The following is a 27991-nucleotide window of genomic DNA, read 5'->3' as shown; positions in this document are numbered from 1 at the left end:
TCTGGGATATTACGGTAGATGATCGAGACGGCCGGCGCGCCTTTGTTCGGCATGAAGCACGCAGGAGCCAACCGGCAGTGCAGTCCGAAAGGCGCCTCATTAAATCAATAGTGACGTGCGCGAAGCCAGCGAATGCATTTTTATGACCTTCATATGGGAGCGACTTATTCTCAATTGTTTCCCCGCTTAATGTATATAAGAAGTGGCAGTTCGTGAAGCATCAACACAGCTGACCCTTGCTGCTTGCTTTGCGCGTCGCTCCACCAAGCCACTGCGAACCGCTTGACGAGGGAGCCTATTCGCTCCGGAAACTTGAAGAGTAAGTAATAGATAGTTTTAGCGTGTCCTTACGCACACTGAATATCGGGCTCTCAAACGTTCTATTCCGACAGCAGCGCCAGGTCACATGGCCTCGCGAGGAAATGCATCATATCTTGTAGAAGGCGTTGTGGCTGTCGCGATGCCCTGTAGCCATCGTTCGCCCAGAGGCAAGCGTTTCCACGTACCGCATATAGAGGGTGTTTCACGTAACGTGAACCATAGGTGTATCTACCGTGCCGAATGAGCGAGGGCAAGAAAAAAAAAAAGATCCAGAAACGCGCCTTGTCGCATAGCGTTTGCCGCAAGCGTTTCCCGGTAAACATTAGGGTTGCATAATCTGCTGTTGCGGGGAAGCGGCCACTGTGCGGCCGGTCTGCATAGTACAGCGCAGCGCGTCACGGCTTTTCGAGTTGGTGCGGTGATCGGTGTGATGCCTCAATATATCGCGAAATGAAAACACGTGTACAGATGCGCTCAAATTGCGCATTAAGGAATATCGTAATCGTCGGTGAATTTTCTTTCGTTACCTCGAAATATAACTTTTACGAAAATAAAGCACTACAACAATTTAAGGTTGGAAACAGACTCAACAACCAGGCAAGCACTTGCGATCGGACATACAGTCCGGCGTAGGCCACAAAGTTTGTTCTTTTTTTCGTTCGCACGCATACCTTTGTTTTTTTTCTTTATTGCCTTTAATCAATTCACGCAGAAATACAATATATGTACTAACTTACCAAACCAGCCAGGGCTGAGGAGAGAAACAATCAAAACTGTGGCATGTACACCCGGTCACAAAATATTACGGACCATGCAATCTGAGAAAAAGTTGAATATCTTCGCATCCTCAAACGCAGCCTGGTATTTGCAGGTTGGCCCTCGACTAGAACTTGTTAACAACATTGTCGTATACAGTTTTACTGGCATGCTGCTACAAGCTGCTAGGGAATTGAACGTTTTCTGAGATCCCGCAGTCCGTAAACTATTGTGGCTGGGTGTACATCAGCTCTTCTAACCTAGCCAGGAAGCCAGTGCGGTTCCGGTTCGTGAACATAAACATACACTTGAACCATTCTGCTCACCGATTCGCGAAAGTAACTCCTTAATGGCCTCACGTCCAAATGGGCAAGACCGGCTGATAACCTTGACAACCAAATACGATGTAGGCCCACAATCATTGTCGCACGTATGCTTCTGTCGTACCAACGCCAGCTAGCTCTTTCAGACGATTATGACGATCGCCGTATACTAACGCAGATACGCGCAACAAGGGATTGGCTAAGGCGCGTGCAGTGCATATCGTGCCAACGACAACTATATATATATATATATATATATATATATATATATATATATCCGACAATTTCCATTCCATGGCACATACTGGGGCATATACACAAAACGGAGGATCAGCGAAGAAGCGAGTGGGTGTGTTGGTTACAATGACGACTTCAGAGGGCCTATAAGCAAGCCCTACAGCTTCCAATTTCCACATCTAACGAGAAACTGGATGCCCTCGGCCTTCACAATACCATAGACGAGCTTATTGAAGCTCAGCGTATAAGCCAATATGAACGACTCGCCAACTCCACCACGGGCAGACACATTCTGCGCACCCTAGGCATAACCTACACCACCCAATTCGGACCAAAAGTACCCGTCCCTCCAAACATTCGCGCTCAGTTAGTTATATCGCCCATACCTCGTATATGCACCCAGAACACAATCAGGAGCGACGTGCAGACAGAGCTAAACATCTACAAAAGCGCTACGACCACGCCGCAGATGTAGCCTACGTGGACACCGCGGAATACCCCCATCAGAACGCCATGGCGGTCGCCGTAGTCGCGGGCTCGCAGTACCGCCTCGCCGCGGCCGTATCAATACTCGCCACTCAACCCGAAGAAGGAGAGGAAACGGCCATCGCCTTGGCTTATGCCTCTACCAATGCACACTACATCATCAGCGATTCAAAAACGGCCATTCGCAACTACACAAGAGGACTCATAGCACCCCAAGCACAGAAAATACTCTCCGACACTCCCGCCTCAAGGCAACGCCGCGTACAGATCATCTGGGCCCCTGGTCATTCGGGTCTGGCTGGAAACGAAGCCGCCCACGATGCCGCCCGAGCTCTCGCACACCAGGCGCATCATCCGTCTCCCGGATCTTCCAGTCCTGATGAGCCCTTAGTTCTGCACCGCGGACACGCGCGCGACCGCATGGTCATATTCAGAGAAATCCTCCTCCACTACTGCAGAGAGCGATTACGCTACCCACCAGCACACAAAACACTGAATAAATCACAATCCACCACTTGGCGACTACTTCAGACGCGAACTTTCCCAAACCCCGTGCTATACCACCGAATTTACCCCGATGCATACTCCCCACTCTGCAAAGCCTGCGAGGCCCGCGCTGACCTCGATCACATCATCTGGGCATGCCCGAAAGCTACACCCACCAACACTCACCGCACTAACACTACACACATCATAACTACGGCCGAGCAGTGGGAGACTTTGCTGCTCAGCTTGGACCCAGAAGAGCAGCTCTGGGCCGTCCGGATGGCCGAAGACGCCGCCAGAAAACAAGGGCTGGCCGCCGTCTGAGGAAGGGGAGGCCTGGGGGTTAGTCTCCCAACCCCCGCCGCCCCCAGACCCCATCATGGACAAAATAAAGTTTTATCTCTCTCTCTTCCATAGTACGGCACATACCCCGAACGGGAGATTGGCCAAGAAGCGGCCATTACATATTGGGCCAGCTATAGCTCTCTGAGATGATCGTTGCGTGTCGGTGGTGATTAAAATGAATAACAATAAATGGAGAAAATACAAGCCAATGTAAAGAGTTTTTCGCAATGCGTAGCAAGGATCCGTGAGAGCACATACATGCGCCAGTTCCTTTGCCCCTAATGATGCAGGAACGAAGTGGACAAGACTTACCTTGAATTTCGTTAACCACGTCACGAACACTTTGATTCACGTAGATTCCAAAATGTGCGTCGGATCTGCATATTACTTTTTTCTGCATAGTATTTGCTTTCTCTAATAAGTCGCAGGCATCCGCCAGAGCCATCGACGCCGTCGAGTTCCAGAGTGTGCAGCACCACCAAGATTTACACGAAAGATGTCTCAGGTCCCGGCTATGCCTAGGAACGTCAGTTCCGGGGGGCAGAGAGTCGTAACAGCGGTGCGCAGAGAATTCGGCATGCACGTGTACTTCAACGTAAGTGCGGCACTGCGCCAGGTTGAATACTGCGAGACATCGATCAATCAGTGAGTCAACTAATCAGGCAAATAATTAGGAGGGGGGAGGGAGTACAAATAGTAAGTTTTGGAGATCAAATCGAGTGTGAATTGACAAGAGCAAGAATCAAGTATAGATTTCGAGTATAATTAACAGGCGTTTTTACTATTATTATAAGACGTTGCTCTTCGGAGAGTTTGAATGATGAGTCTGCAGCTGGTAAGAAAAATACTGTTAGTTAGCTAGTTAATTCAGGTTTAATGGCGCAAAAGCGACAAAGGCAATGCTGCGCCAGCCACAAGGTATTAAGAAATGAAATGTTAATGTAGCGAAAATTGCGTTACCTTATATTCTATGTAAAAAACCGGCTTCATCTAACAACTTGAACAAGTCAGTGAATGGCACTAGCGGATCATCTCCCAATAATGAGGCGGGGTGTAAAGGTATGTGTAAGTTATACAGATTCTGCAAAAGTTTCCGTCTGTGTGTTTCTATATGTGGACATGTCATAACAATGTGTATTACGGTGAGAGGTTCATGACATTTATCGCAGGTTGGCGGATCTTCTTTTCGAAGTACGAAATTGTGTGTCAGATGTGTGTGCCCTATTCGAAGTCGTCATAAGATCACCTCATAGAACCGTTGCTGGTGACTGCAAGATTTTCACTCGCCAAGCAGGGGTTTGGTTATGTGTAACTTGTTAATGCAGGAGTACCATTCTTGCTACCAATTTGATGTCAGGGCTTTATGAATTGCTCGGATACTGTCTTTGTATGGAATTTTTGAGTGAGTTAGGTCTTTGTGCGCTGCCATGGCTGCTCATCTATCTGCCGATTCATTCCCTGGTATCCCAACATGGTTAGGGACCCAGCAGAATCGTATGGTTCGTCCGTATTTGTTATTATAAACCATGTTTAAGATATCGCCAAGCAGCGGTTGCTCTGAGTGCACTCAACGAATCGGTGTAAATGACAGCACTCTTCTGTTTGTTGGTGATAAGTGATAACTTTGTTTACTGCCGTCCATATCGCCATAACTTCAGTGGTAAAGACTAGTAAAGTAAAGTAAAGACTAGAAAAATATTACTAATTGGTTGCGCACACGACAAGTGATCACGATTGTACCGCTAACGAGTACAGCTTCTGATAATTCTGAGATACATAATTTTGAAATGCCTTAGCATAGCTAGAAAATGTATGTAGTGATTAAGATGGAGGGCGGTAAATCTCTTGGCCACCAGCATGTATATTGGTACACAACGCTTCAAAATCAATATTTGCAACACAATAATCAGGAATAACGTCTCCAATAATTTCACTCGCTAAGTATAGAGATCGCATTGCCTCCATGTCGGTGACTTCGGAACTAAGAAATGTCTCTATATTTTTCAATTACAAGTACTTTAGGATTACGTGCAAACAACATCTTTGTTAACACAAACACATCAAACTGCACAAGCACATCTTTCAGGTGCGTAGTCAGTTGATCGCCTTTGTTTTTGCAAGCTGCGAGCATTAAGGGGAAAAAGAGAAACACAACTGTCAATGTCATGGGGTAAACACAACGAGCAAGTTGAAGGATGCGGTTGTAGAATACGACGCCACAGTGAAAAAAAGAATCCAGGCTCTGGTCTAAACTTTGTATTCTTGATAAAGTAGTTCCCAATTCAGTGGTATAGTTGCTACTCGAGCGGAAGCCAGACGAGCACGTTGTACTCCAGCATGCTCACATTCCTGAGCATGCTACGATGAAACCTGTAGAGGGCATGCGTGGTGTCTAACGATCGTGTGAGAGGTGCGCGGTCGCCGCTATCTGTCCTCGTGAAGATCTTGCCGCCCCAGTACCAAGCAACGCCATATAGCCATCATCGCGGGACTAAGATGTCATCATCATCTGCCTTTCTTTATGTCCACTGCAGGACGAAGGCCTCTCCCTGCGATGTCCAGTTACCCCTGTCTTGCGCTAGCTGATTCCAATTTCTACCTGCAAATTTCCTAATTTAATCACCCCACCTAGTGTTCTGCCGTACTCGACTGCGTTTCCCTTCTCTTGGCACCCATTCTGTAACTCCCATAATCCATCGGTTATCTACCCTACGCATTACATGGCCTGCCCAGCTCCATATTTTTTTCTTTGAATGTCGATTAGAATATCCGTTATCCCCATTTGCTCTCCGATTCACACCGCTATCTTCCTGTCTCTTAACGTTAGGCCTAACATGTTACGTTCTATCGCTCTTTGTGCTGTCGTTAACTTGCTCGCGTGCTTCTTTAACTTCCAAGTTTCTGTCCCATATGTTAGCACCGGTAGAATGCAATGATTGTACACTTTTCTTTTCAACGACAGTGGTAAGCCCGCAGTCAGGATTTGGCAATGCCTGCCGTATGCACTCCAACCCAGTTTTATTCTTCTGTAAATGTTTTTCTCATGATCAGGGTCCCCTTTGAGTAATTGACCTAGATAAACATACTCATTTACAGACTCCTAAGTCTGACTGGCGATCCTGAATTATTGTTGTCTTGCCAGGCTATTGAACGTTATCTTCGTCTTCTGCATGACGTACTTATACGACATACTTGGACTAAAACCCACAGGTTTCTTCCACCCGTCGCTGCTCACTGGAGCTGGTGGACCTCCGTCGCCACCAAAGATCAGGAGGCACTTCTTTGTGCCAATGAATACATTTACCATATTCGCATGTTATATACAGGGAGTATAATGGGGAGGATATGCAGTCATTAGGTATAGGGGTCAGTTAGCTGCGGCCCTCCGTGACTGGCCGCTCGAGGCCCTTTGCGTGTGTTTGCGGGCTTCTTTCACGCTCGGAAAGACACTTTTGTAGCCCGCATTGAGCACGTAGCACGTATTGAGCAACAGAAATATTAAAGCTGCATCGGCAGTTTCGTGTGTTGCTCTACGATTTTCTCATTGACACTTTTCGTGTAATTATAATATTCGAGAAGTTCAATAATTAATTAAGGCTAGTTGTGTAATTATAGGCGGAATTAAAAAAATAATCCGAGTGTTCCCAAGTGACGGCAAACAACATTACCTTGATTCTGTACAGCTACGTGGCATTTGCATATTTTTAAATCTAGGTGCGTGATAGGTGGGACACTCTGTAGAAGCGGCAGGCGAAACTGTTCCCCTCTTGTGACAGTTGACAGCTTTCTCGCTTCTTTCTTCTTTCTGTATTTGTTGTTGTAACACTATTAGTAATAATAATAATAGTAAACAATCGCCCAGAACGTGTATCAATCTTTCACTGATACACGAGGACATAATACTTCTCGTCATCACTCTTCCCTCCACCAGCATCATACGTCATCTTTGTGCTTATCACATCGTTGCGTCGGTGCCCCAAAAGTTGGTTTTTGCATTTCGGCATCCCGTGTGAATGGTGGCCCGCATATACATAATCACATCCACAATGGCTGGACCCCAGAAATGCCCCCAACCTTCGCAAGCCCGGAAGTTGCTGAATTGTCTACTTTATGGCTGAAACGTATGTTCTCAAAGTAATCGGTCCCTTATCAAAGACGTGAAAAACTGCTCACCCACGTCAATAATTGGTGGTTCTGTAGATCACGTGTTCTTAACGGGGACAGAGGTGGTGAACTTGCACAAATACGTTTCCTACTTCAGCGTCCTTTTGTCTCTTCCACCTTGCACGTCATCGTCGCACCCAGAAGCGATGAAACTCATGCAAGAATGCCGGGCACATCAAGTGCAAAAAAATTGTTGCATCCCCGTCTGGCGCTGTGCATCTGGCGAACTTGTCTTCGCGTTTCATCCTTGTTAAAACATGTGTTTAGCATGAGTGTACATAAATACAGGTGCAAGCATAGAGTTAATGTAACCAACTCAGTATACTAACTCTATGGGGGCAAGTTGGAATCAGCTAGCGTAAGACAGGGGTAATTGGAGATCGCTGGGAGAGGCCTTCATCCTGCAGTGCACATAAATATAGGATGATGATGATGATGAGATAAATAGAGAGACAAGCACAGGTTTCCATTTTCCTTATAAACTCAAATTTGTAGCTTCGGGTCATTTACATGCCAACATCGCAATGCGTTTGGGCTTTTTTTTTTTGTATTGCAGGAACCATTCAATGCGGACCAGAAGGATTTCAGAGTCGAGTTCAGCAGGAAATTCGTGAAAAATTCAAAGCTCACAATCGTCGTTGAAGTTTTGGCTAAGTAAGTGCTCCACACTCTCGTGCCTTTTCTATCTATCGGCGTAAGCCGGGGCCCCCCACCTGTAGAGACTCCCGAAAAAAAAAGAAAGAAAAAGAAAAAAGGGACATCGAATCGAATTTAGATGCAACGCGAATTCGATTGGAATACGCTTCGATTGAATTAAATTGGAATCGCACACTGCACACTTTTGTACTCCAGGCCACTACACCCACAGATGACCTCTTAAATGGCCCCTAAACCACTGTGTGCTCAAAAATTTCTTATACACTAACAGATGTGTATCATTATACAATGATCGCACAGTCGTAAGAATTTTTGCATTGGCATCGCAATTAGGTGGACACAACAGGCGAATTTTCGCCGCCGTGATGCTCCGCATATATTTGGGTACATGCATGCTATATGTTTATGCCGCATATGCAAGGTAGATGTCATGCTATGTAACCGGCAAAGTTGCTCAAATCATGTTTTATGTTCTTGGCTGAATTATTTCCCAGGATTCGTGAGAATGCTAGCGCACGACCGAAAGTCATGTGACATTCTATTCCCAGCGCGCACCTCTTGTCTTAAATCTAGTACGTCAGACTAATAAAAAAAAAGTGCGAAACAATTTTAGTGCTCACAATCTGAAAGTTGTTCAGTTTTCCTGGCGCCACAATTTACGGGCGGCGCAGTGGCACCTCTGCGATGCCATTACAGGCCCTACACGGCGTGTAACTTCCTTTAAGGATGCCAGGAATTCCGGCCGGCCCGCGTACGTCGCATCCGTGCATATATGGTCGCCACATTGAAGTAATTAGGCGCAATTTCTGCACGCATTCACGCATTCACCTACACACCCACACACGCATATACACAATAAGGGGGAGGGGTTCTTCTGTGCAAAAGAGTGCAAAAATTGCGCCTAATTACTTCAATATGACGAGTTAACAAGTAGACCGACACCAGGTTCCATAGCTAAGATATATTGGTCGCACCCTCGTATTCGCGACTCCAGCAATTCATGCGACACCTAGCGGCGAGCGCAGGAAACCTAGCACGAAGGTCGGAACAGACGCTCCGTTCGTATAGACCTTTTTACGGATTACAAACATAGGCCCTGCACGGCTTCCGGTTTTGCCCACTGACGTAGCTGCTAAATGTAACTGGCAAAGAAGTAACCATGCGTTAAAACATAGCAGACTGATAAGGCACGTGACCGGAAGTTTCTTGGGGGTGGCACGCTGGCTGCTGTTATCGCGAGCATGAAACCGTCTATAGCCTTGGTAGCTGTAGTATACTGCGATCGGGTGCGCTTGTAGAAAGAACGATGGTGCCGCCACCTAAGAGACTCCGCACGCAGCAATTTTGCTGCGTTTCGCAGTGTTCATCGGCCAGATGGAAAGACAAGTCTGTTTCCTTCCACTAATTTCTTCGCACGCTAAAGGATCCGTGCCGAAGAGCCACATGGACTGCCATTATCCGCATCGCAATGCTGTGGCGACGACAATGGCTACATTCTCCACATATTGCTCGATAATATATTTTCTTTTTCGGGCGAGGATCGGTTTTGTGAACAGAACACGAGCCTGTTTCTCGTACGACATCTGCAAGTGACATCTGCAAGCAACAGCGTTGCGGCGAACTTCAGGGAGATTGTGTGGAGGTTGTTAGCGCCATCGTGATAACGTCCAGCGTATGCGTGTGTTGTAACGTGTAATTTCATGTTATAGCAGGCGTGGCAGTGCTGTTTGTGATGCAAATGTCTCCACAGTACTCAATCTTTCTTTGAACGAGGCTGTTATACCGGATGCATGCGGCGCAGAACGTGTCGCCACCTTGTATGGTAGATGAGCGAAAATCGAAACATTGGAGTCCATTTCAGATGCTCCTGAGTAACGTGGGTAAATAGTTCTCTTTAAGCATAATTAGCCCATACACGCCAGCATGAAAAATAACTATTGGGTGGCATAGCAGTACGCCTTCTTTGCAGCCTGGACCCGCTACCTGATTAATTGGGGCAAATTAGTGGGCGCTCATTTGAAAATACCTAAATATCGAAGCAGTTGTATCTGATATGAGCGTCTGAGAGGAATGGGTAGTTCAAAGGGGAACACATTTTTTTTGCCAGTTACGATGCAGGATACTTGGACTATACACGAATATGCAAAAGTAGTTCAGATTCACGCAAGAGGTTAGTTAAGATTAGTTTACCCAGAAGTAGTTCAGATTCACGCAAGAGGTTAGTTAAGATTAGTTTACCTAGAAATAGCTTTTTCTCTTTCGTTAGTTAACACAGCAGCCATAGCCAGTGATACAAAAAGAGTGGGGAGTAATCAATTACGATCAGGCCACGCACCACAAGCCAAACTTGCACACGATGCACCACATGCGCAAGTCCACCATGTGTGCAAATGTGTGTTTTTATTGTAAGCAGATCCTTCGGTTTCTTCTGTATCGTTTCTGTTCTCTAGAAGAGAAACAATGAGCAACTTACTGCAATACCCACGACTAAGCGAAGCGCACTTACCTCGCGCATATCTTGAATGGTTAATAGATAGCAGAGTTATATAGATAGCAGAATAGGTAGCAAAACTACCACGGGGACCTCCTATGAGCAATGCCACCTGGTGCGGAGCCAATGAAAGAGAAAAGGTGGTCGCGGCTCAACGCGCTGGAACACGCAACTCCCCGATAAGTTACGAGTTCGTCGCGAATATACAGCAGGTGGCTACTTAATTGCTGCACACTGTGTTTAATCAAGAAGCATTGCTAACACTTTTTTGAACATTGTAAGAAAACGTTGCCGATCTGTCGTAGAGGAAGCGCTGAACATGTGAGCGAACTAACGCTGCACTGCATGCAGCAGGGAATTCACAATCTCGTGTCAAACATGGCGAGAAATAGCTCACCCTTGCTTCCGCAATGCCGTCATGAAGCGTCATCGCAAGCGGCCTGGACCCGCAAACGCTATTGGCCGATTTCGTGATCGCGAGAGCATTTTTTCGGTAATACATTATAATTTCTAATATTGAGTTAAATGAAACAAAGATACATATTTCTGCGATCCCAAAAAGAGCGGCAGATCATTTACTATTGGCACCGCCGGTCTACGCACGACAATTGCGCGTAACTGCGTCTGCCCCGCGTGGCCTCCGAGACAAGCAGCAGCGCCCTGCGTGGCGTCGTCTGCCCCGGCGTGCCGCGACGAGTCCTTTCGCCTCCGAGACAATCGGCTTTTGGATGGGGCTTTGCACTTTGGCTTTTCCACTGTGTAGCTTCCAGCGCGCTAGCGGAGACTTAAAAGAGAGAGTATCGGTACGATAACTCCACTTATGGTTCGAAAAACGTTTGCGTCGTGGAATTCCTGAGACGGCGTCCTTCAAGTATAATTGTCTGATTGGGCAGAAAAGTATTTCCGTGATCCTCTGAAGCATGCGTCCCCGGTCCCAAGTGCATCTCGCGCTCGTGAAAAATATTGACCGGGTTTAGGGTTGCCATTCGACGCGCCGCCGAAAGCGCGAACAGCTCTTCGCGCTTTGTATACCTGTGGCGGTGGCGAATAAGTAATGGCAAAGCTCAAGTGCTGATAGCCAGACAGAGTGAATATAGATAAACCAATGAAACCGGAGGCGTGCCGATGGACAAACTTTGTTTTGGTACTATTAGTTCTTTCATCTTGGGATGTCCCCAGAGCTCGCGAAGATCCCGAGTTTCGCCAAACTCGGTGCACCCTGCATAGCACCCCAGGGCAAATTTTTCCTCAACTGCTAGGCGTTCTTTCTGACAAGCCCGCACGGGTTTTCTTTGTCGCTTCGTGCTCCATTCGGGTGGATGACATAGTTTCCCTTTCACATAAGGTAACGCTATACCCCAAGTAAAAAGTTGGGGATTACACATTTCTCAGGCACATATGGCACATAAGAGGCTTCGGGCGAGAGGGTTCACGAACCAGTGCAAACGTTCAGTGTAACTCGCTGTCGCATACGTAAAATGGCACCGCACATGATTTCGGAGACTATGTAAATTACTCAAAAGACGCCGGCTACTTGATCTCTGCTCTTTGCAGCCGTTACATGGAGATATGCTACGAGACCCTCGAGAACAGCGACAAGTACTTCTACTTGAGCCGCGATCCGATCGACGCCAAGCTCTATGCGGGCACCAAGCTGTTGCATCTCACCCACCACCACCGTCAGGACCTGCCCCTGTCGAACAACACGTTCGATTCGGGCAAGCCCTTGGTCTTCCAGCTGGAATGGAGGTCCGATGACAAAATCGAGGTACGTACCGCATCGCCATTTGTTGCTATGGGTCAGTTGGTTCGTACCTATTACAATGTGTTAAGAGTAGAGGTGGGCGAATATCAAATTCTTCAAATGCGAATCGAATACCTATAGTAAGCATCGAATATTGAATCGAATGTCGAATAGTCAAACGCAGACGCGTATATTCACAGTAGCAATATGTATTCCGATATAATTAGGCACCACGTCTGTACTGACCAGTGTAACCAAAAAAAAGAAAAAGACAGCTAACTGTATTAGGTACAAAGGATCACTTTTAAACGCAGGATCACGAATTCGTCACTAAAGAAACTGCATAAATATTCTCTCAACCACATTTACGCGTAGAGCCTGGTTGCAAACAAGCTCGCGAAAAATTAATGGGTGTTGGTTGATTAGCTCTCCAAAAAACGGCGAATGAATCGTGGTTGAAAAAAAAAATCACGCGCCATTCATTGCACTGAAGGTGAATTACCAGCGAAGCAGTTTAGCAAACGACATATAGGTGACATCAAATTTAGATCAAAGGTGTGAGCAAATTTTATTTCTCTTGAGCGGCGACGGTGGTCATCCCGAAGAAAGACACACGCACAAACACTTTTATTTTGATCGGCGGTCTTGACTGGCGGCATACATTCGCGTGGAAGACCACCGCCACCTCGGGGAGCCGGAGGCAACTAGACACGCGCGACGAGACCGCCACGCCGGGAGAGCGGAAGGAAACTAGGCACGCAAGTGCTTGGAACGACGACAAAGGGAGGGCGGTGCGAGCGTACGCATGGCCGACGCGGGTCGCACAGTGGTAAATCTTTGAGAAACCCTTATTATCTACCTGATAATCTACTGATTTTGAAAATGGTGCCTATTGATAACTAATCTACTGAAAATGCATATCCAAGGGACGGGACGTATAAGCTTTTGCACAGAATGAAACGATTTTGCATCAAATTCGGGAGCTGAGTTTTTGCACACGTAGATCTGTTGACGGACACGAAAAATGCATAGAATGACCCTAGCCATAGACAGCTTCGCTGTAAAAGATCTGCAGTTGGCGGGAAAGAAAAAGCTATTGAAGAACTTATCTGCTGTATACACCTGTAAGAGGGCCCGTTGTAAGGAAAACATCAGTGGTTATAGCATAAAAAATTAAAATGCTGCGTGACTGGATTGCAAAAAAAAAAGAACTAAATAACAGTTCAAGCAAGAGTTACAGGTTGTTATGTAGGCTTCCACCGTTTCCAATAAACATTTTGTTACTGCTTTCCTTCAAAGGCCTTTGTGGTTGTTTCACCTCTGGTAATTTGTGATACTTGTTTAACAAGACGGAGAACAGCAGCAAGATTTTAAGAGTAGTTTGTTGCGAAATATTCTGGTAAATTTTAAGATATTCGAAAATGTGGTGTAGTTCCTCTCCGAATATGAACAGTAATAGTTAGGGCGAAATATGCGATTCGTATCCGAAACAGTAAATAATTCGCCCATCCTTATAGCTAAGTCGCATACCATAGTGAGATCTTAAGTTCCTAATGATTATTCCAACTTATTATTTGAAGCGGGGCAGTTTGGGTGCGGCGTCGGAGCAACTTCCAATGCACTCCACATGTTTACAGAAGCATCAAGCCGGTTACGTTGCTAGGGGTTCTGTCTCTCAGATGAGACATTGTCACGTCTTTTCAACCGCTGCTTTTCGAAAATATTCCTATATTTTGTCATTAGAAATGTTTGATCTTTCTTTCATAAAGTATTCTTGTTTCATTTAGCCTCATTCAACTTCTCGTTTGTGTGGCCAATCCCCCTCGTGGGTATGTTCCATGCTGAAAAGCAATTAACATCAGCCTTTTCGTTGAAAGGCAATGTGCTTATAGTTGTCGTACATTCGCTTACGTATATTTGCTTAAAGGGAGACTAAAGAGAAACCGGAAGTTGAGCTTTAGTGGTAGATTATCCTTTCACGATCACAGTCATACCATTCCTACTGCGAACAGAGATTTAATAAGCGAGAAAATAGCGCAAACCTGAAGGATAGATGCTGACGCCCCTTTGAATTTCCCGCATTACATGTTCGTCACGTCAGAGATCGCAAACGCAGCCCGGTCGCGATTGGTCGAGAGCGATTTATCACTGTTAATAAAATGCAAAAGTAAATACACCTTAAACGTACATAAACAGCACTTGCCAACTTTTTAAACCGTTTCAAGAGAGGAAGTACAAGTTTAGCGCGAAATTAAATAATAAGAAAAAATTGCGGTCGTGATGGTTTCGTTTTTGCTCCATGCGTCATCGCAAGCGCCTCTTCCGCTCTACAGTGTTGCAGTGTTTGGTTGCGTGTTGCGTGGCTAGAAAAACGTTGACTTCGCGGGTAACAGCCAGAAAATGCCTCGTGTGTGTATATTGAGGGCTGTATAAACGGCGCAAGGCGCTTGCTCCGACTGTTGACCCGACTGTGTCCTTTCATGCGGTGCCGAGCGATGAGCCCCGACGTTCGCAATGGCTCAGTGCTCTGCCGATGATAAAACTGCAAGAGAGCCAGAGAAACCGATGGTGTGCTCACTGCATTTCTCGCCCTCGGATTATGTATATACTCCTGCCCTCGGAAAGTATCCTGTCGTGCCCCAGCGGCCAATCCTTTCTCGAGCAGCTGCTCCCTCAATGTCGCATTCATCAAATCCCCTACTGGTGCTCCTGCAGCAGCAAACTGGCGGCTCGGTGAGTGCGGAATGTCATAAAAAAAAGCCACGAAAAAACTATACCGAGTACGCGCGCAACTTTCTACGCTTGTTCTGTCGGCAGCATCGTCGCCTGGTGGACCGGACGCCTCGCCTTCCGTCGACGAAAACGAGGCTTCGCTTTCCGTCGGCGCGCCGGGCGGCTCACCGCCAACGTACGCGCAAACACCTACCGCGAGAGCATGGAGGATCATTTCGCGTTCCGTTTCACTGAAGCCGCTGGAATGCAGTCCTGCTTTCCTGGCGAGCTCTTCGTTGCAAGGTTCAGCGTCAGCAACGGTATCCATCGCGGTCACAGAACGCCTAAGCAAAAGTCGCAGCGAACGCAAACGCAGCGGCCATGCAGCCTATGGTGCAGCCAGCGCCTCGACCGTTTACGCAAGCGGTGACGTATACCATGGCGCCCTCTTATTCACTGAGAGCAATGAAATCCGTGACGGCACTGCTTCAGCGCCGAATCGGGGGTGACAGAAATTGAGGAAGAGATACTTGGTCTTTGTTTACGAATTTCTGCTCTAATAACTCACATTTTTGCACCCAATAAGAACTGCAGGCATTCCTGAAGGTCCCTCTTTTATTCCAGCTGAACTTCCTGTTTCTCTCTGGTGTCCCTTTAAGGGAAAGAAAGGCTCTAAAACTGACATGAGTCAAAGATAGGGACAAGTGCAGTTGTTGTGACTCTCTTGCACTTGCAGTCGATATATATATATATATATATATATATATATATATAAAGCGAGATTTTAATGCCGAACTTAACTTTATATTAAAGAGAGATCACATGGATTCGACAGCATGAGTGGCCTTAAGTTTGGAAAGGCCGACCGCGGCGCGATCTCACAAATAGAGCAGCGTGTTTTAGAAACCAAGGAATCGATGTCGACTGTGTCGAGGGCATATAAATTGGATAAGTACATTACCTGTACAGCTGCTCAATCATTTTTAATTTTAAGGCTAGCATACCGTCTGATAGTGGTTGGCTAGTTGTGGTGGACGTGTATACGCGTCGGAGCTTTCCGTCGATCTGTGGTTGAGTTGAGGTATGGCAATCGCTGCAGTTGGCACGTTAGCTTGCTCTTGTTCAGAAAGCATGAATGCCTGAAACTTGTGCCGCGGGTGCCGCGCTCGAATATTTTCATTTGCGAAACATTGCGTTCTCAGTATTTTCCTATCAGGCGTTTCCCGAGCTGCTCGCATACATTATCCGCCTTATCATTATGCGTCTTCGTTCAGTCGACCTTCAGCGTCCTTGAGCGAAAACCGGATGGACGCGAAATCGTACACGTTGCCGAGTTGATGCGTTAACTTACTACACCAACCCGGCATCGTGTCTTATCTATATGCAAACGCTCACGCAACAGTTTTGATGGTGTGCGGGCATGGTGCAAGATATATATATATATATATATATATATATATATATATATATATATATATATCTTACACCGGGTGCGCGGGTCACACACGGTGTAAGACATTACTCTTGACATTACTTCTATGAGTAAGCAAGCAACGCTCACGCAACAATTTTGATGGTGCGCGGGTTACCGTCGTCTTCTTTAGAGTCTGTGAAGGAGTACTTTAGAGTCTGTAAAGGAGTACTTTATATCTAGGTCAATTACTCACAGGGGACCCTGATCAGGAGAAGGAAACTTACAGAAGAATAAAATTGGGTTGGAGTACATACGGCAAGATTTGCCAACTCCAGACTGGGAGCTTACCACTGCTGTTGAAAAGAAAAGTGTGCAATCATTGCATTCTACCGGTGCTAACATATGGGGCAGGAACTTGGAGGTTAACAAAGAAGCTCGAGAACAAGTTAAGGACCGCACAAAGAGCGATGGAACGAAAAAAAGTTAGGCCTAACGTTACGAGACAGGAAGAGGGCGGTGTGGATCAGAGAGCAAACGGGGATAGCCGATATTCTAATTGACATTATGAGGGTAAAATGGAGCTGGGCAGGCCATGTAATGCGTTAGGATGGATAACAGGTGGACCATTAGAGTTACAGAATGGATACCAAGAGAAGGAAAGCGCAGTCGAGGATGGCAGAAAACTACCTGGGTTTATGAAGTTAGGAAATTTGCAGGCGCAAGGTATCATCAGCTAGCGCAAGACAACGGTAGCTGGAGTTCGCTGAGAGATGCCTTCGCTCTGCAGTGGACATAAATATAGGCTGATGATGATTATTATGATGACGAGGAATTAAAACTATCCACGAACTAGCTATAAGGATGCAAATTGATTGCCAGATAAAGCGCGTGATGGAGCAACGCCTGCATATAGTGTAACTCTATATTGACGAGCTTTAGGATTTAATATTTCGCTCTGCGCGCTTATTTTAGGCGATTACCATTCTTAGGGTAACCTATCTTAGGGTAAACATTCTTAGGGTCTACCTATCTGTCTGGGTCTCTAACCGTTTTCCCGCCAACTTGGGTCACAGCGGTAGTCCATTATGTAATGGGTATAGCGCATCGGGCTGCCGTGCAGAGACCCGCCGTGGTGGCCCAGTCAGCTAAGGCGTTGCGCTGCTGAGCACGAGATCGCCGGATCGAATCCCCGCCGCGGCGGCCGAATTTCGATGGAGGCGAAATGCAAATACGCCCGTGTACTTGCGTTGTAGTGCACGTTAAAGAACCCCAGGCGGTCAAAATTAATCCGGAGCCCTCCACTACGGCGTGTCTCATAATCAGAACTGGTTTTGGCACGTAAAACCCCATAAAGAAGAAGAATGCTGTGTAGACGGAAGCGGGTTCAAAGCCAACTATCGTACCAACCTTGGTAAGTGGTTTGGGGCCTTGGATATGTGCCGCTCTTAATGAACGTCTTTACGCCCACTGAGATAACTGGGCATGTGTCACGTGAGCATGCGCCAAGAACCATGGCCTCCGAAATCTGAGGCGCGCAAATCTCGGAGGCCATTGGCGCCACTTGGGGACTTCGAGGTGGCGCCGGCAGATGGCACTTCGGGCGCAGCGATGGCAAGCGTGAAAGAGGAACCAGGATGCAAACGCACGTTTCGGCATTAGCAATGCGGTCTGTCGCTTCATTGCTGATATACATAGTGAGATACTTGGGTTCGGTTGGATCTTTTTTTCTTAGTTTTATAGTGCTAAAGAAATGTACTGTGCTTTAGAGTCTATCGCCTTCAGTCACGGTGTGCACATTTGTGGACGCGGCTTATGTTTGCAATTTCTGTGCGGTTGTGGCAAGGAATAGACATAAAAATTAAGCTTAGGGTAAATTCAATGTTCTGCTTACCTCAGGGTGTACCTTCATTTTACTTCTGAGGGAAATCTATCGCTAGCGAAGATCGCTCTGGAGAAGGCACTACAGTGTTTGACGGGAGGTGTGACGTGTCTGTAGCAATTGCGAAATAATATTTTTTATTTCTAGTAATGCTTGCAATGAATAATTAACCTCGGCAAGTAATTCGCACTAGTGATTTAATTCTTTTTGATGAATAAACGTCTCTTAACTGAGTGCACAATAATTAGATACTTAATCACTGTGCAATTAGGGTACTCATCATAAAATGCAGAAAGAGTCATTCTACCACCTTGACTTACTCGGTCATAAGATGCAAGCAACTGCTCAAACACTCCGGCAGCATGGCATGCCAACACAGCATTCTCTACACAGACGAGGCCCCGTACCTTGGCATAAACTTATGTAAATTTCATACATTTATCGACTGGCGATAATAAATCGTCACCGAAGGGGCTGTTGCCCTCAGTAAATACTTGCAGGCAGTTGGTGCCGACCCTAAAACATATGCGAGGTTACAAGTATTCGCACGCAGTACTTAAGAGGAGCTTGGTTGAATTGAACTGACCCTGCTTGTTGTACAATATCTCCAATCTTACATTTCTGCGTGATCGGGCAATTTGTGCGCCAAAGAAAGCGGTACGATAGCAGGGAGCGCTTGCAGCGCAGAAGTTGACTGGGGGAGATCGTCATAGTGTGCGTGGTATTCTTTGGAGTTGCTCACCTTTTAAAATACGGCAGTCTTGGTTTCAAGGGTACTGTATAAGGTTCATTAATGATGATTCCAAAGAATGGTACGCACTAAATGACCAATTCCCGATTTCCCGATTACAAATTTTTTATCGTGTGCTTTGCCGTGAATTAAGTACTTGTTTTTCCGGTACCAAAACGGCTTTTGCATTCTGACGTCGCACTTAGGCTTTGCCTAAATAGCCACACCCGTATCCGAAGAACCTCATCACACCATCTCACGATGAATGCGGACGTTAATGAGGCTAGCAATGACGCAATATGTAGCGGTACACCGTATTGCCACCACCTAAACGCGTGATGCAGCTGTGTATGCAGTCGGATTCCTCTCTCACGCTTCCCGGTGAACAAGATGTGCCATCATTGAAGAATGGCACATACCGATCGAGTACTGCATACCCGACACACCCAGTGACCCGCGTTGTTCAGACGGTTGGCTTCGAAGCCTGTTCACTCAGCACGGCAGCCCGATGGTGTATACGCATTCGACCATGAACTAACCTGTGGCCCAAGCTGGCGGTAAAACTGTTCGAGACAAAGATAGCGGTGGGCCGGTACTCTTGGTCGGTGCCCGTGAAGTTCCCAAATAATGCTAATCGCGTTCGGTTGAAAACCAAATGAGACAGAAGGTCACAGGAAGATGGAGGCTCGACGGGATGAGCAGCAGTCGAAGAAAAAAATGTCGCTGAGGACAATGTTTCGACAAAGGGACTTGTCTTCGTCAGTCCCCTGCTTCGTCAGAGTCCTGATGAAGATAGCTTGCCTTCGTCAGAGGTCTGGCTTCCGGTATATTCCTTGTTCGACTAGCATTCATCAGTTCTGTTGGAAAGTGTCTTTGCAAAGTAGTATGCCAAATGACTGACCCGTTTGTACTAGAAACTGTTCGGAAAAAAGTAGCTGTACTTTCTGAAGAAATTGGGGTAAAAATTGACTTTTAGGAATGTAACCTTATTTTTAAAAAAATTTAAAACTGTTATTACAACAGAGTGATTCCAATTTCCTGGTGCATTCTATTTAGATCTGTTTTTAGAAAAAAAAAGGTAACTTAAAAAAGGTCCAACGACATTCCTAAGAAAGCGTTCTGTAGAGAAAATAGCAGTAAATAGACTTCTTTTGAGACTGTGAACAAATGTTGCTAGAGAAGGATGTCAAGAAATTCAATTGAAAGTAGGCCGAAATTCTAAAGAAAGTTCACTGCCATTTTATGAGAATTATACGGGTCGGGTTCGGGGCGCACTGTATATGTCCCAGCGGTGTGTTATAAAACACGATCCATTCTCATATGTTTGTACACAGTGGCGCTCCGCCACCGCAGTTCTACGTAGAAGGGAAGGCCTCCATCACTGGCACCAAGCCATCCGCCACCTCGCTCAAGGACTGTGCGCGCCTGGTAGCCGGCGAGCAGTTCGTAGGCGACACCAGCAAGGACTTGCGCGGCTTTAAAGTCTACGAAGTTCACCACACTTCCACACGATGGCAGACCTTGTTTGAAGAGGTACGTGTTGGGATATCATTTTTTTTAATTTGGCGGGAAACGTCTTTCGTTTCGGTCAGCATAGAGGGAGAGGAGAGGGGTCACTTGCTATAACCACATCTAACGTTACTCGCATGTAACGAGAAAATGTAATAGTAATATCGCTTATGTTATTGTAACCGCAGTATACCAACGTGCCTTACGTTGGTATCAGAGGGCAGAGAAAAGATGCTATTGCTCGATCATGCATGTGTCAGGTGCACAGATGGCGCTGTTGTAGCACCACGCATGACGCAATTTGAGCTTAATTTAGCCTCTTGCTTGGCGTTCAGAGCCAACTTCTACGTTGATAGGCCTTGCCAACTCACCGGCTGGAATCCGTAAATTTCTATATGCACCTTAAATCAACTAACTTAAAAGCTAATTAGTAATTTTCTATTAACCCGTCGATTAATACTTTTGATTTCGCATCCAAGTAATGTCACCTTTTTGAGTAATGCAGCTCCATGAACAAAAGTTATGCTATCTGCCGCAGGCGACTTTTAAAAATTCTGCATGGTCTACAAAAACACGCATTATACGAGTATGCTATTTTTAACTAAGGTCGTGCAGAAAGTTATTCTAGTCCACAGACTCCAGAGGTAATTGTTTGCAGAAAGACTGTAGACAACAGTCAACGAAAGAACCCAAGAGTATAAGCCGACTTGATAAGTATACATTTCGTACAGCTCCTAAGAAGAACTTCTATAGACCTTTAATGGTAATTGAAATTTTCATAAAAGGAACGACTACCGTATACAGTCGAGTAAAGGCTACTTTCGCGTAACAACAGCAACCCAAACTTGGCAACCCTAAATTCGAAAAAAAAAGAAAAAGCTCGTTTGCTATTGGTTCCCGAGCGCGAGGTGTGTGGTGTCTTCGAATTTTGAACATTGTTGTAAACTCAGATGCATATCTAACACCACGAATGCCACGGAGGACTACTGTAGACACGAGTTCCCTGCCGACACGGGCCTGAGCTGGACGTGATGGCGACAGTGACCGTGGTTATAAGACTAGATCGGCTCCGTTCGCGTGATATGCATGCACGAAGAAGTAAGTGCATTATGAGTTAAAGCGATAGCGCTCGCTGTTTTGCCACAAAGACATCACGGAAATAACGCACGGCGGGAAAACTGGGACCGACATGAATCACACCCTTGTAAGAACCACACGTCGTCAAAATCGCAACACGCACTCAAAAAAAAAAAAAAAAAAAAGAAAGAAAGAAAGAAAGAAAATGCTGCCCTAGCACGAATGTATTCGGTATTCAAACTATACGCATGCGCCTTACTCTGTGACAGCTGCCTCCATATCTCTTGGGCGGAAAAGGATTGCCTATACTCCGAGGAAATGCTTATACGCCTGTTCCTAAAGACCAAACTACACGTGTACGCATGCCGGCGCGCGGGCGCGTTCTGCAACCGTCTGCATGCCGTCTGCATCTGCATGCGCAGATGGTTGCAGAACGATCACTGCGGCACCATCTGCGCATGCGTGAGGCGCGTGGGCTTTCGCGCGCTGGCACGAGCACGTGTAGTTCGGCCTTTCATACGTGTAGTTTGGCCTTAAGGCTCTTTATTGTGCTCCGCAATCACGGACACACCTTCTAATCAACGTGCCACATTTCCTCGCAGAACTACAGCTACACACTACCCGCACAGTACGCCCTGGCCGCCAATGGCCTCATACGGTTCTCCGGCAAATGCATTATGCGCGAGCATCGCACGGGAGAGTAAGCGCTACTTCAATCAATCAGTCAATCAATCAATTCAGATGTTTCGTTTCTATAGTAGGCACTGAAATGCCAAACTGCAGTGGTTCTCTTAAAGGAAGTGTCTATTGTTTTTTTTTTTTTCAAGGACCTCTTATATTGTAGCGCAATGCAAAACCTTCGATTCAATGCGTCCAAACCCGCAGTTCTTTCAGTGAGAGCTAGTTGAAATTTTTAAACAATTTTTGTTTTGATCTCCATAGCCTCTTCCTAAGAGTGCACGTATGGCCGTGACAGTGATTACTGGTAGCGATGACAATGCCATGCCATTAAATGTATGAAACTGTAAGCGCATAGCGTTTCCGTAGGAATAATTACGATGTGTCAAACAGAAATTACAACCCTAATAGCCGTACTGAGCACGTAAGCGATTGCATAAGCTTTTTTTTTTTCCTTGGTCACCTAGAATCTCACGTGTTTCCTACAGGCACAATCAGTATAGAATTTTTTTTTTTTTTTCGTGGGTGCCGGCCACAATATTCCGCACGCAGTGGCGCCACCTATGGGCAGTGAGCATGCTGGCTTGGGCGAGCGCTCCGTGTTGTATGCCATGTATGCGCTCAGCGGCAGTTTCTGGTGGTTGCTACCACGTCGCGAGGTCTATTTAGTATGGCGGGGCGTCTTCTAAGTGACAAACGGTTCTGTGAAGCTTAATGAGGCAATTTAGGTCAGCATGGCCGGAGTTGCTGCTGCGTTGAGGCGGGCGGAGCACTCAGCGTGACGTGGGTGCGTGTTTGAGCCTACAATCTACCTCAGAGATCAGCTATGCATTTCTGAAAAGTCGTTTCACTAATGCGACCTTAGTTGCACGCGTCGCACATCAGCGGTGGACGAGGTGAGACCGACGCCATCGGTGTTCGGAAAGCGCACCGAGCGTCTCCACGCGATAGCTTCTATGTGGGAAACTCTTAAGGATGTTCTACAGTTGAACCCGGATATATCGAATCTCAAGGGGATCACAAGAAAGTTCGATATACATGTATAGGTGATTCGATATACAGTCGAACACGGATATATCGAATCTCAAGGGATCACACAAAAGTTGGATATACATGTATAGGTAATTCGACATACAGTCGAACCCGGATACATCGAATTGAAAGGGGATCACATAAACGTTTTTTTTTTGTGATCCCCTTCAGATTCGATGTATCCGGGTTCGACTGTACAGAATTTTTCAAGGGGACTATACAGCTGTTCCATATACATAATCCGTTATATGTGAGTTCGATATATCCGGGTTCTACTTTATACTTCTTCAGGAGTTCCTGCGTGGCGTAATGGTTAAGGTAGCCGGGTTCTGCGCTGCGGGCACCGTTGTCGAAACACGCCGGTGGACATTTTTGATGCGAAATCGTCAAAAGGCCCATTGAGCGAAAAAGCCGGCGTCTGTAGTCTGTAGAAGCGAAACGGCGCCTAAAGTCCCACTGGTTGCGACGTCACGTCTCGAGCGCGCCTCGACGGAGTTGCCATTGGCTGCGACGCGATGTCACGAGCGCGCCTTGACGGAGCAGAGCGGTCGAGAGGGTACGCCTACTGCACGCTAGGTGAGGGGAGAGGGTATCGCCGCGACGCCACGTCACCCTCGTTCTCGCTCTCGGAAGCCTGTAATACCCGCGCGTTCCTGGTCGGCGCAAGCTCTCGCCGGCGTTCTAACTGCACCTCGGTAAGCCACGCGTCTCAACGCGCTCGCTTGCTCACAGGGAGTTCATAACTCGGAGGATCGATCAACGGCGTTCAATCGGACGTTAATGCTTTTGCATTCACAACTCCTAAAAAGTGCTTAAGTGTCCTCGGATTTTTATGTATGCTTATTTATATATTTCACTAGCTTTCTCACAGGAGATTGCGTCGGACGTTCGTGAGCCCACAAGTATAGCTGGCGGTAATCGTACAAAAGTTTGTGTATTTACTGAAATTCGTTCCTCATAATCAGAACTGGCTTTGGCACGTAGAAAACCGGAAAGAAGATTCACAGAAATTCACCTATTGAAGCCTAGATGGCGCTTATAGTTTTTGGGGGACACGAAACTGAAGTACGAACGGAACGGAGCAGAAAATGACCTCGGGTACCTAGCCAAAGAATCTCACGCATTATTAACTCCCCCGCATATGTTCTAGGTCACGTGATGACGCTGTCGCGAGCTGCTTCTGTCGCACAGCACAGGCGTTCGCGGAAGCCGAACACGCGCGGCGCTACACTGCACAAGCAACAAATATTGCAGCGCAGGAAAGCTGCCTTGCAGGTTTGGCAACTCTTCTGTCTTGATTCAAAATGGCGCCCTAGGGAACCTTCATACGCAAGCAGACGCCGTGTTTTAGGGTGGTGTCAGCCTTTGAAAGCTGCGCACACCCGCCTAAATGGCCTGCCAAATTTAGCGATGTTGAGAATAGATTGTAGTAGCGCTTTGTGTGTGTCCCCTTGTTTGTTCCTGTGTGTGCAAGTTCGTCGCGCTACAGCCGTCGTGTTTAGTGTTAACAACTAACCCAATTTTCTATTCTATTAAGCTTAACGAGTTACCGGGTTTTTTAATGCGTTAGCAATAGGAGTGTCAAAGGGGTAAAAAAGTGTATGCATGTATGTGTATGTATATACCTATACATTTACATACGCATTCATGTATATATATATATATATATATATATATACAGGGTGTTTCAGCGAACACTTTCCAAAATTCTTAAAGGTTGCCTGCGGCAGATAGCACAATTCAAGTTCATGAGCTGGTCTACTCGAAGAGGCGGACATTACTTCCACAAAAAAAAATTGAAGTGCATAATAGAATAATTAACAGAAATTCACTAATTAGGTTTTTAACTAATTACCTGATGGCCCATATTGCAATTTACAAATTGTAGCCGTGGAGTTCGCAAGGCGGATCCACTTGGAACGAATTCTCGGGATGACACCAGTTTCGATATGTTAATTCCCGAACTTCGCGGAAAAATGCATTGGCATTCCAGTTTCTTTCTTAACAAAACGTCGTTTTGTGCATTGAAGCGCAACAGTAAGTGGAACGCCAATGCGTTTCTCCGCAAAGTTCGGGAATTAATATCTCGAAACTGGTGTCATCCTGAGAATTCGTTCCGAGCGGATCCGCCTTGCGAACTCCGCGGCTAGAATGTGCAATTTGAATATGGGCCATAAGGTAATTAGTTGAAAACTGAATTAAAGAATCTTTGTTAATTACTCGATTGCGCATTTCAATTTTTGTACATGTCCGCCTCTTCGAGTGGACCAGCTAATGAAGTAGAACTGTGCCATCTGCCACAGGCGACCTTTAAACATTATTTGAAAGTGTTCGCTGACACACCCGGTATAGTGCAACCGACGATAATCTGCTCCGGACCACCGCCAGATGCACTTCGCACCTCGATAAAGGCCGGACGCGCGTCGAATGAGCTCCTGAACGACATTTTGCAATGTGTTGAACGTGCTTTGAATAATGGATCCTGGACATCGCAGAGGGGCAACGTAATGCTAACGCGTTAATTCTCTCGAACTAACAGCCAAATCGCCACTCATTTTTTGTGTATTGTTTGTTTGTTTGCTTGCTTGCTTGTTTGCTTGTTTGTATTGCGTTCATGTGCCGTTGTTCTTTTTTCGCGACCTCGTCGCCGGCAGGATCCTAGTGTATTATGACGGGCAAGGTTGCCGCTAAACTGCTGCGCCTTCAGAAGAACAAGGATATGACGGTCGTGATCAAGTTGACTGCCACCGAAATGATCGTCTCGCTTATCGGCGCACCCATTCCGGCCGCACCGCTCACGGTATCGGTGGATCGAACCACTGGCGAGCCGAGCGTCAAGCCCATCAGAGTTACCCGAAACCTGCAAACGCACAATGTGGAAATTGTGAGTGCCCGCGAGAATCTTCCTCTTTTTTTAGTCGTACGGGCTGGCCATTTATTTCGCTTGCCCATCGACACTTTCGGTTGAACCATACGTCATTTAGTAGAAAATTTTCTCGGGCGAGTAGGTTCATAACTGAGAAGAAAAACGAATGACGTGTTAAGAAGAAATACAGAAGCGCGAAAGGACGAGACGAGTACACAATCCTGTGTATTCGTCTTGTCCTAGTTTCTTTCGCGCTTATGTTCCTCTCAATACGCCACCTATTTTACGCGGTATTTATTAATATAATAATAACACTTTAACCCCACTTAACGAGTGTCAACAAGGCTTGAATGCGGGCGGATTGAAATAGTCAAGCGACGCTGAGTCGAGGGTAGCAGAAAATTGGTTTATACTGTTTATGTTGTCCTTAGCAAACTATTTTTGTTTGTTTGGCAGGCAAAAGAGAGGTAAATCATGGACGATCTTTCACTTATTAGAGAAAAATATATATATCGAGCGCCATGTCGCTTCTCTGACGTCACGAATTTGAACCTGGCCGCTCGTATCAGGGTCGGTGATTGACGCATGCAGGAAAAGCTCTCGACACTTGCTAAGTCCAGGCTTTGGTTCACTTGTAACGCAATGCAAAGGCCACCCTCGCCAAACCTACATTTCATTTTCTATTCTGTTTGCCTGTGGTGACTGGGCAGCTTGAGAAAAATGGGGCCCAAAGTTAGGGGACATAAGTGGTCAGGCGTACAAAACAACGCTAGGAGTCCCCTAAAAATGGGCAAGTTGCACAGCAGGGGAGGGAACTGATCCCAGAAAGCGCAATCGCGCCTGCAGCTGGCGTGATTGGTTGTCGCCCGCGCCCCATCTGTGTTGTGACGAGCTTTATGCATTGGAGTCGTCGAGCGACAGCCGGAAACACAGCAGCAGCAACCATGGCACCAGCTGGATGGGCGAACTGGCCGCGAGACATGTAATGGCGACGGAACTTTCTAGTGCCGCTCTTCTTCTTTACAGTGAACTGGAGCACGTGGTACTGGATAGTGCTAGCTTCCGCGCCTTTTTTTTTTTCGTGTTCTAGCACATCGCCTTCCCACCCATTTGCGAGGGTCCTACAGGCACATAGCTCAGGGTATTCCTTTTTTGGGAGGGGGTATACCTGCAGTGGTCCAAATAAACTTTAGTCAATGACGTTTCTTCTCGAGTATCATCGTTAAGTAGATAACGTTTCCCGGTTGTCGATAAGCGAAGAAGATGGTTATGATACGCCTTTAAAACATGTCACTTTAAAGGCACAACCTGTTCCTCCTCTCTTTTATGTCTTTCGCTTGTTACCACGTGGACATCGTTTCTAATCTTTTACCTCCACGCTGGTTTATGGATAGGCAGCAGAGCGCTGCGTCACCCAAACGTTTGTGCGAGTGCTCAAGAGGCCAGGAAAAGTATTGTCACGCGTACACTCTACCACGTGTAGTCCAGGCGCAGTATTCAGTATTATTTGCTGCGGTATCGGCGAAGTGGTTCAGAGCTAGAAGCTCCGATTCACAATCTGTGGGTTTCGGAGTGTTAGCGGATTCCTGTCTGGCAAAATAAGTGTCGCAATTATCGGGAAGCAGATGTCGGCCTGTGTTACATGAGGCCGATTTACGATCATTGTTTTTTCTTGCGTGTTTTAACTCTTTATAATTATTATTAAAACTTGCAGCAAGCAAAGGTCGAATCGGAAGTGTCTCAAGATGTATACGACATGTTATATATATAATTATTCTCGTCGATTCTTTTGTGTTTGACGCGCTATTTGGACATGCACGCACAGCGCCCGAAGATGTTAGAATAGATTCTCCGCTTTTTATTTTTTATTAGTACTTCGCTTTGCCTGATGCCGGCTCATCGCGCACTCGTTTGCAGATCTCGGGCGTTTCTACAACCACGTGAGACGACAACTTTCGGGCCACTGGCGCACACCGCGACTGTTCCACATTTTTCAGCGGTTCAAGATGCTGCGTCTTCCCCGTATACGGGCTTACGTTCAACCCTCGTGCCTCAGAGGAAGAGAACGGTGTTCAATAAACGAT

The 27991-nt window shown here is 46.4% G+C and overlaps 1 protein-coding gene across 2 annotated transcripts; it reads left to right on the top strand.

Annotated features, from left to right (window-relative positions):
* The first annotated feature begins 230 nt into the window (after positions 1-230).
* LOC119457966 (uncharacterized) lies at positions 231-27991 on the top strand. Of its 2 annotated transcripts, XM_037719748.2 has the most exons (8): positions 231-319; positions 3377-3549; positions 7675-7772; positions 11821-12034; positions 20099-20278; positions 21934-22031; positions 25696-25925; positions 27825-27991. In XM_037719748.2, exons 2-7 carry the CDS (start codon positions 3451-3453, stop codon positions 25730-25732), a joined length of 726 nt encoding a protein of 241 aa, XP_037575676.2. In that variant the 5' UTR covers positions 231-319; positions 3377-3450; the 3' UTR covers positions 25733-25925; positions 27825-27991. The 2 variants fall into 2 exon arrangements, with proteins under 2 accessions (XP_037575676.2, XP_049526554.1); XM_049670597.1 differs by lacking the exon at positions 21934-22031.

This window comes from Dermacentor silvarum, chromosome 7 (genome assembly GCF_013339745.2).
Source record: "Dermacentor silvarum isolate Dsil-2018 chromosome 7, BIME_Dsil_1.4, whole genome shotgun sequence".
Classification (NCBI taxonomy): domain Eukaryota; kingdom Metazoa; phylum Arthropoda; class Arachnida; order Ixodida; family Ixodidae; genus Dermacentor; species Dermacentor silvarum.
The sequence above is the reverse complement of the archived record's forward strand: the minus strand, read 5'-3'. Positions and strand labels throughout refer to the sequence as shown.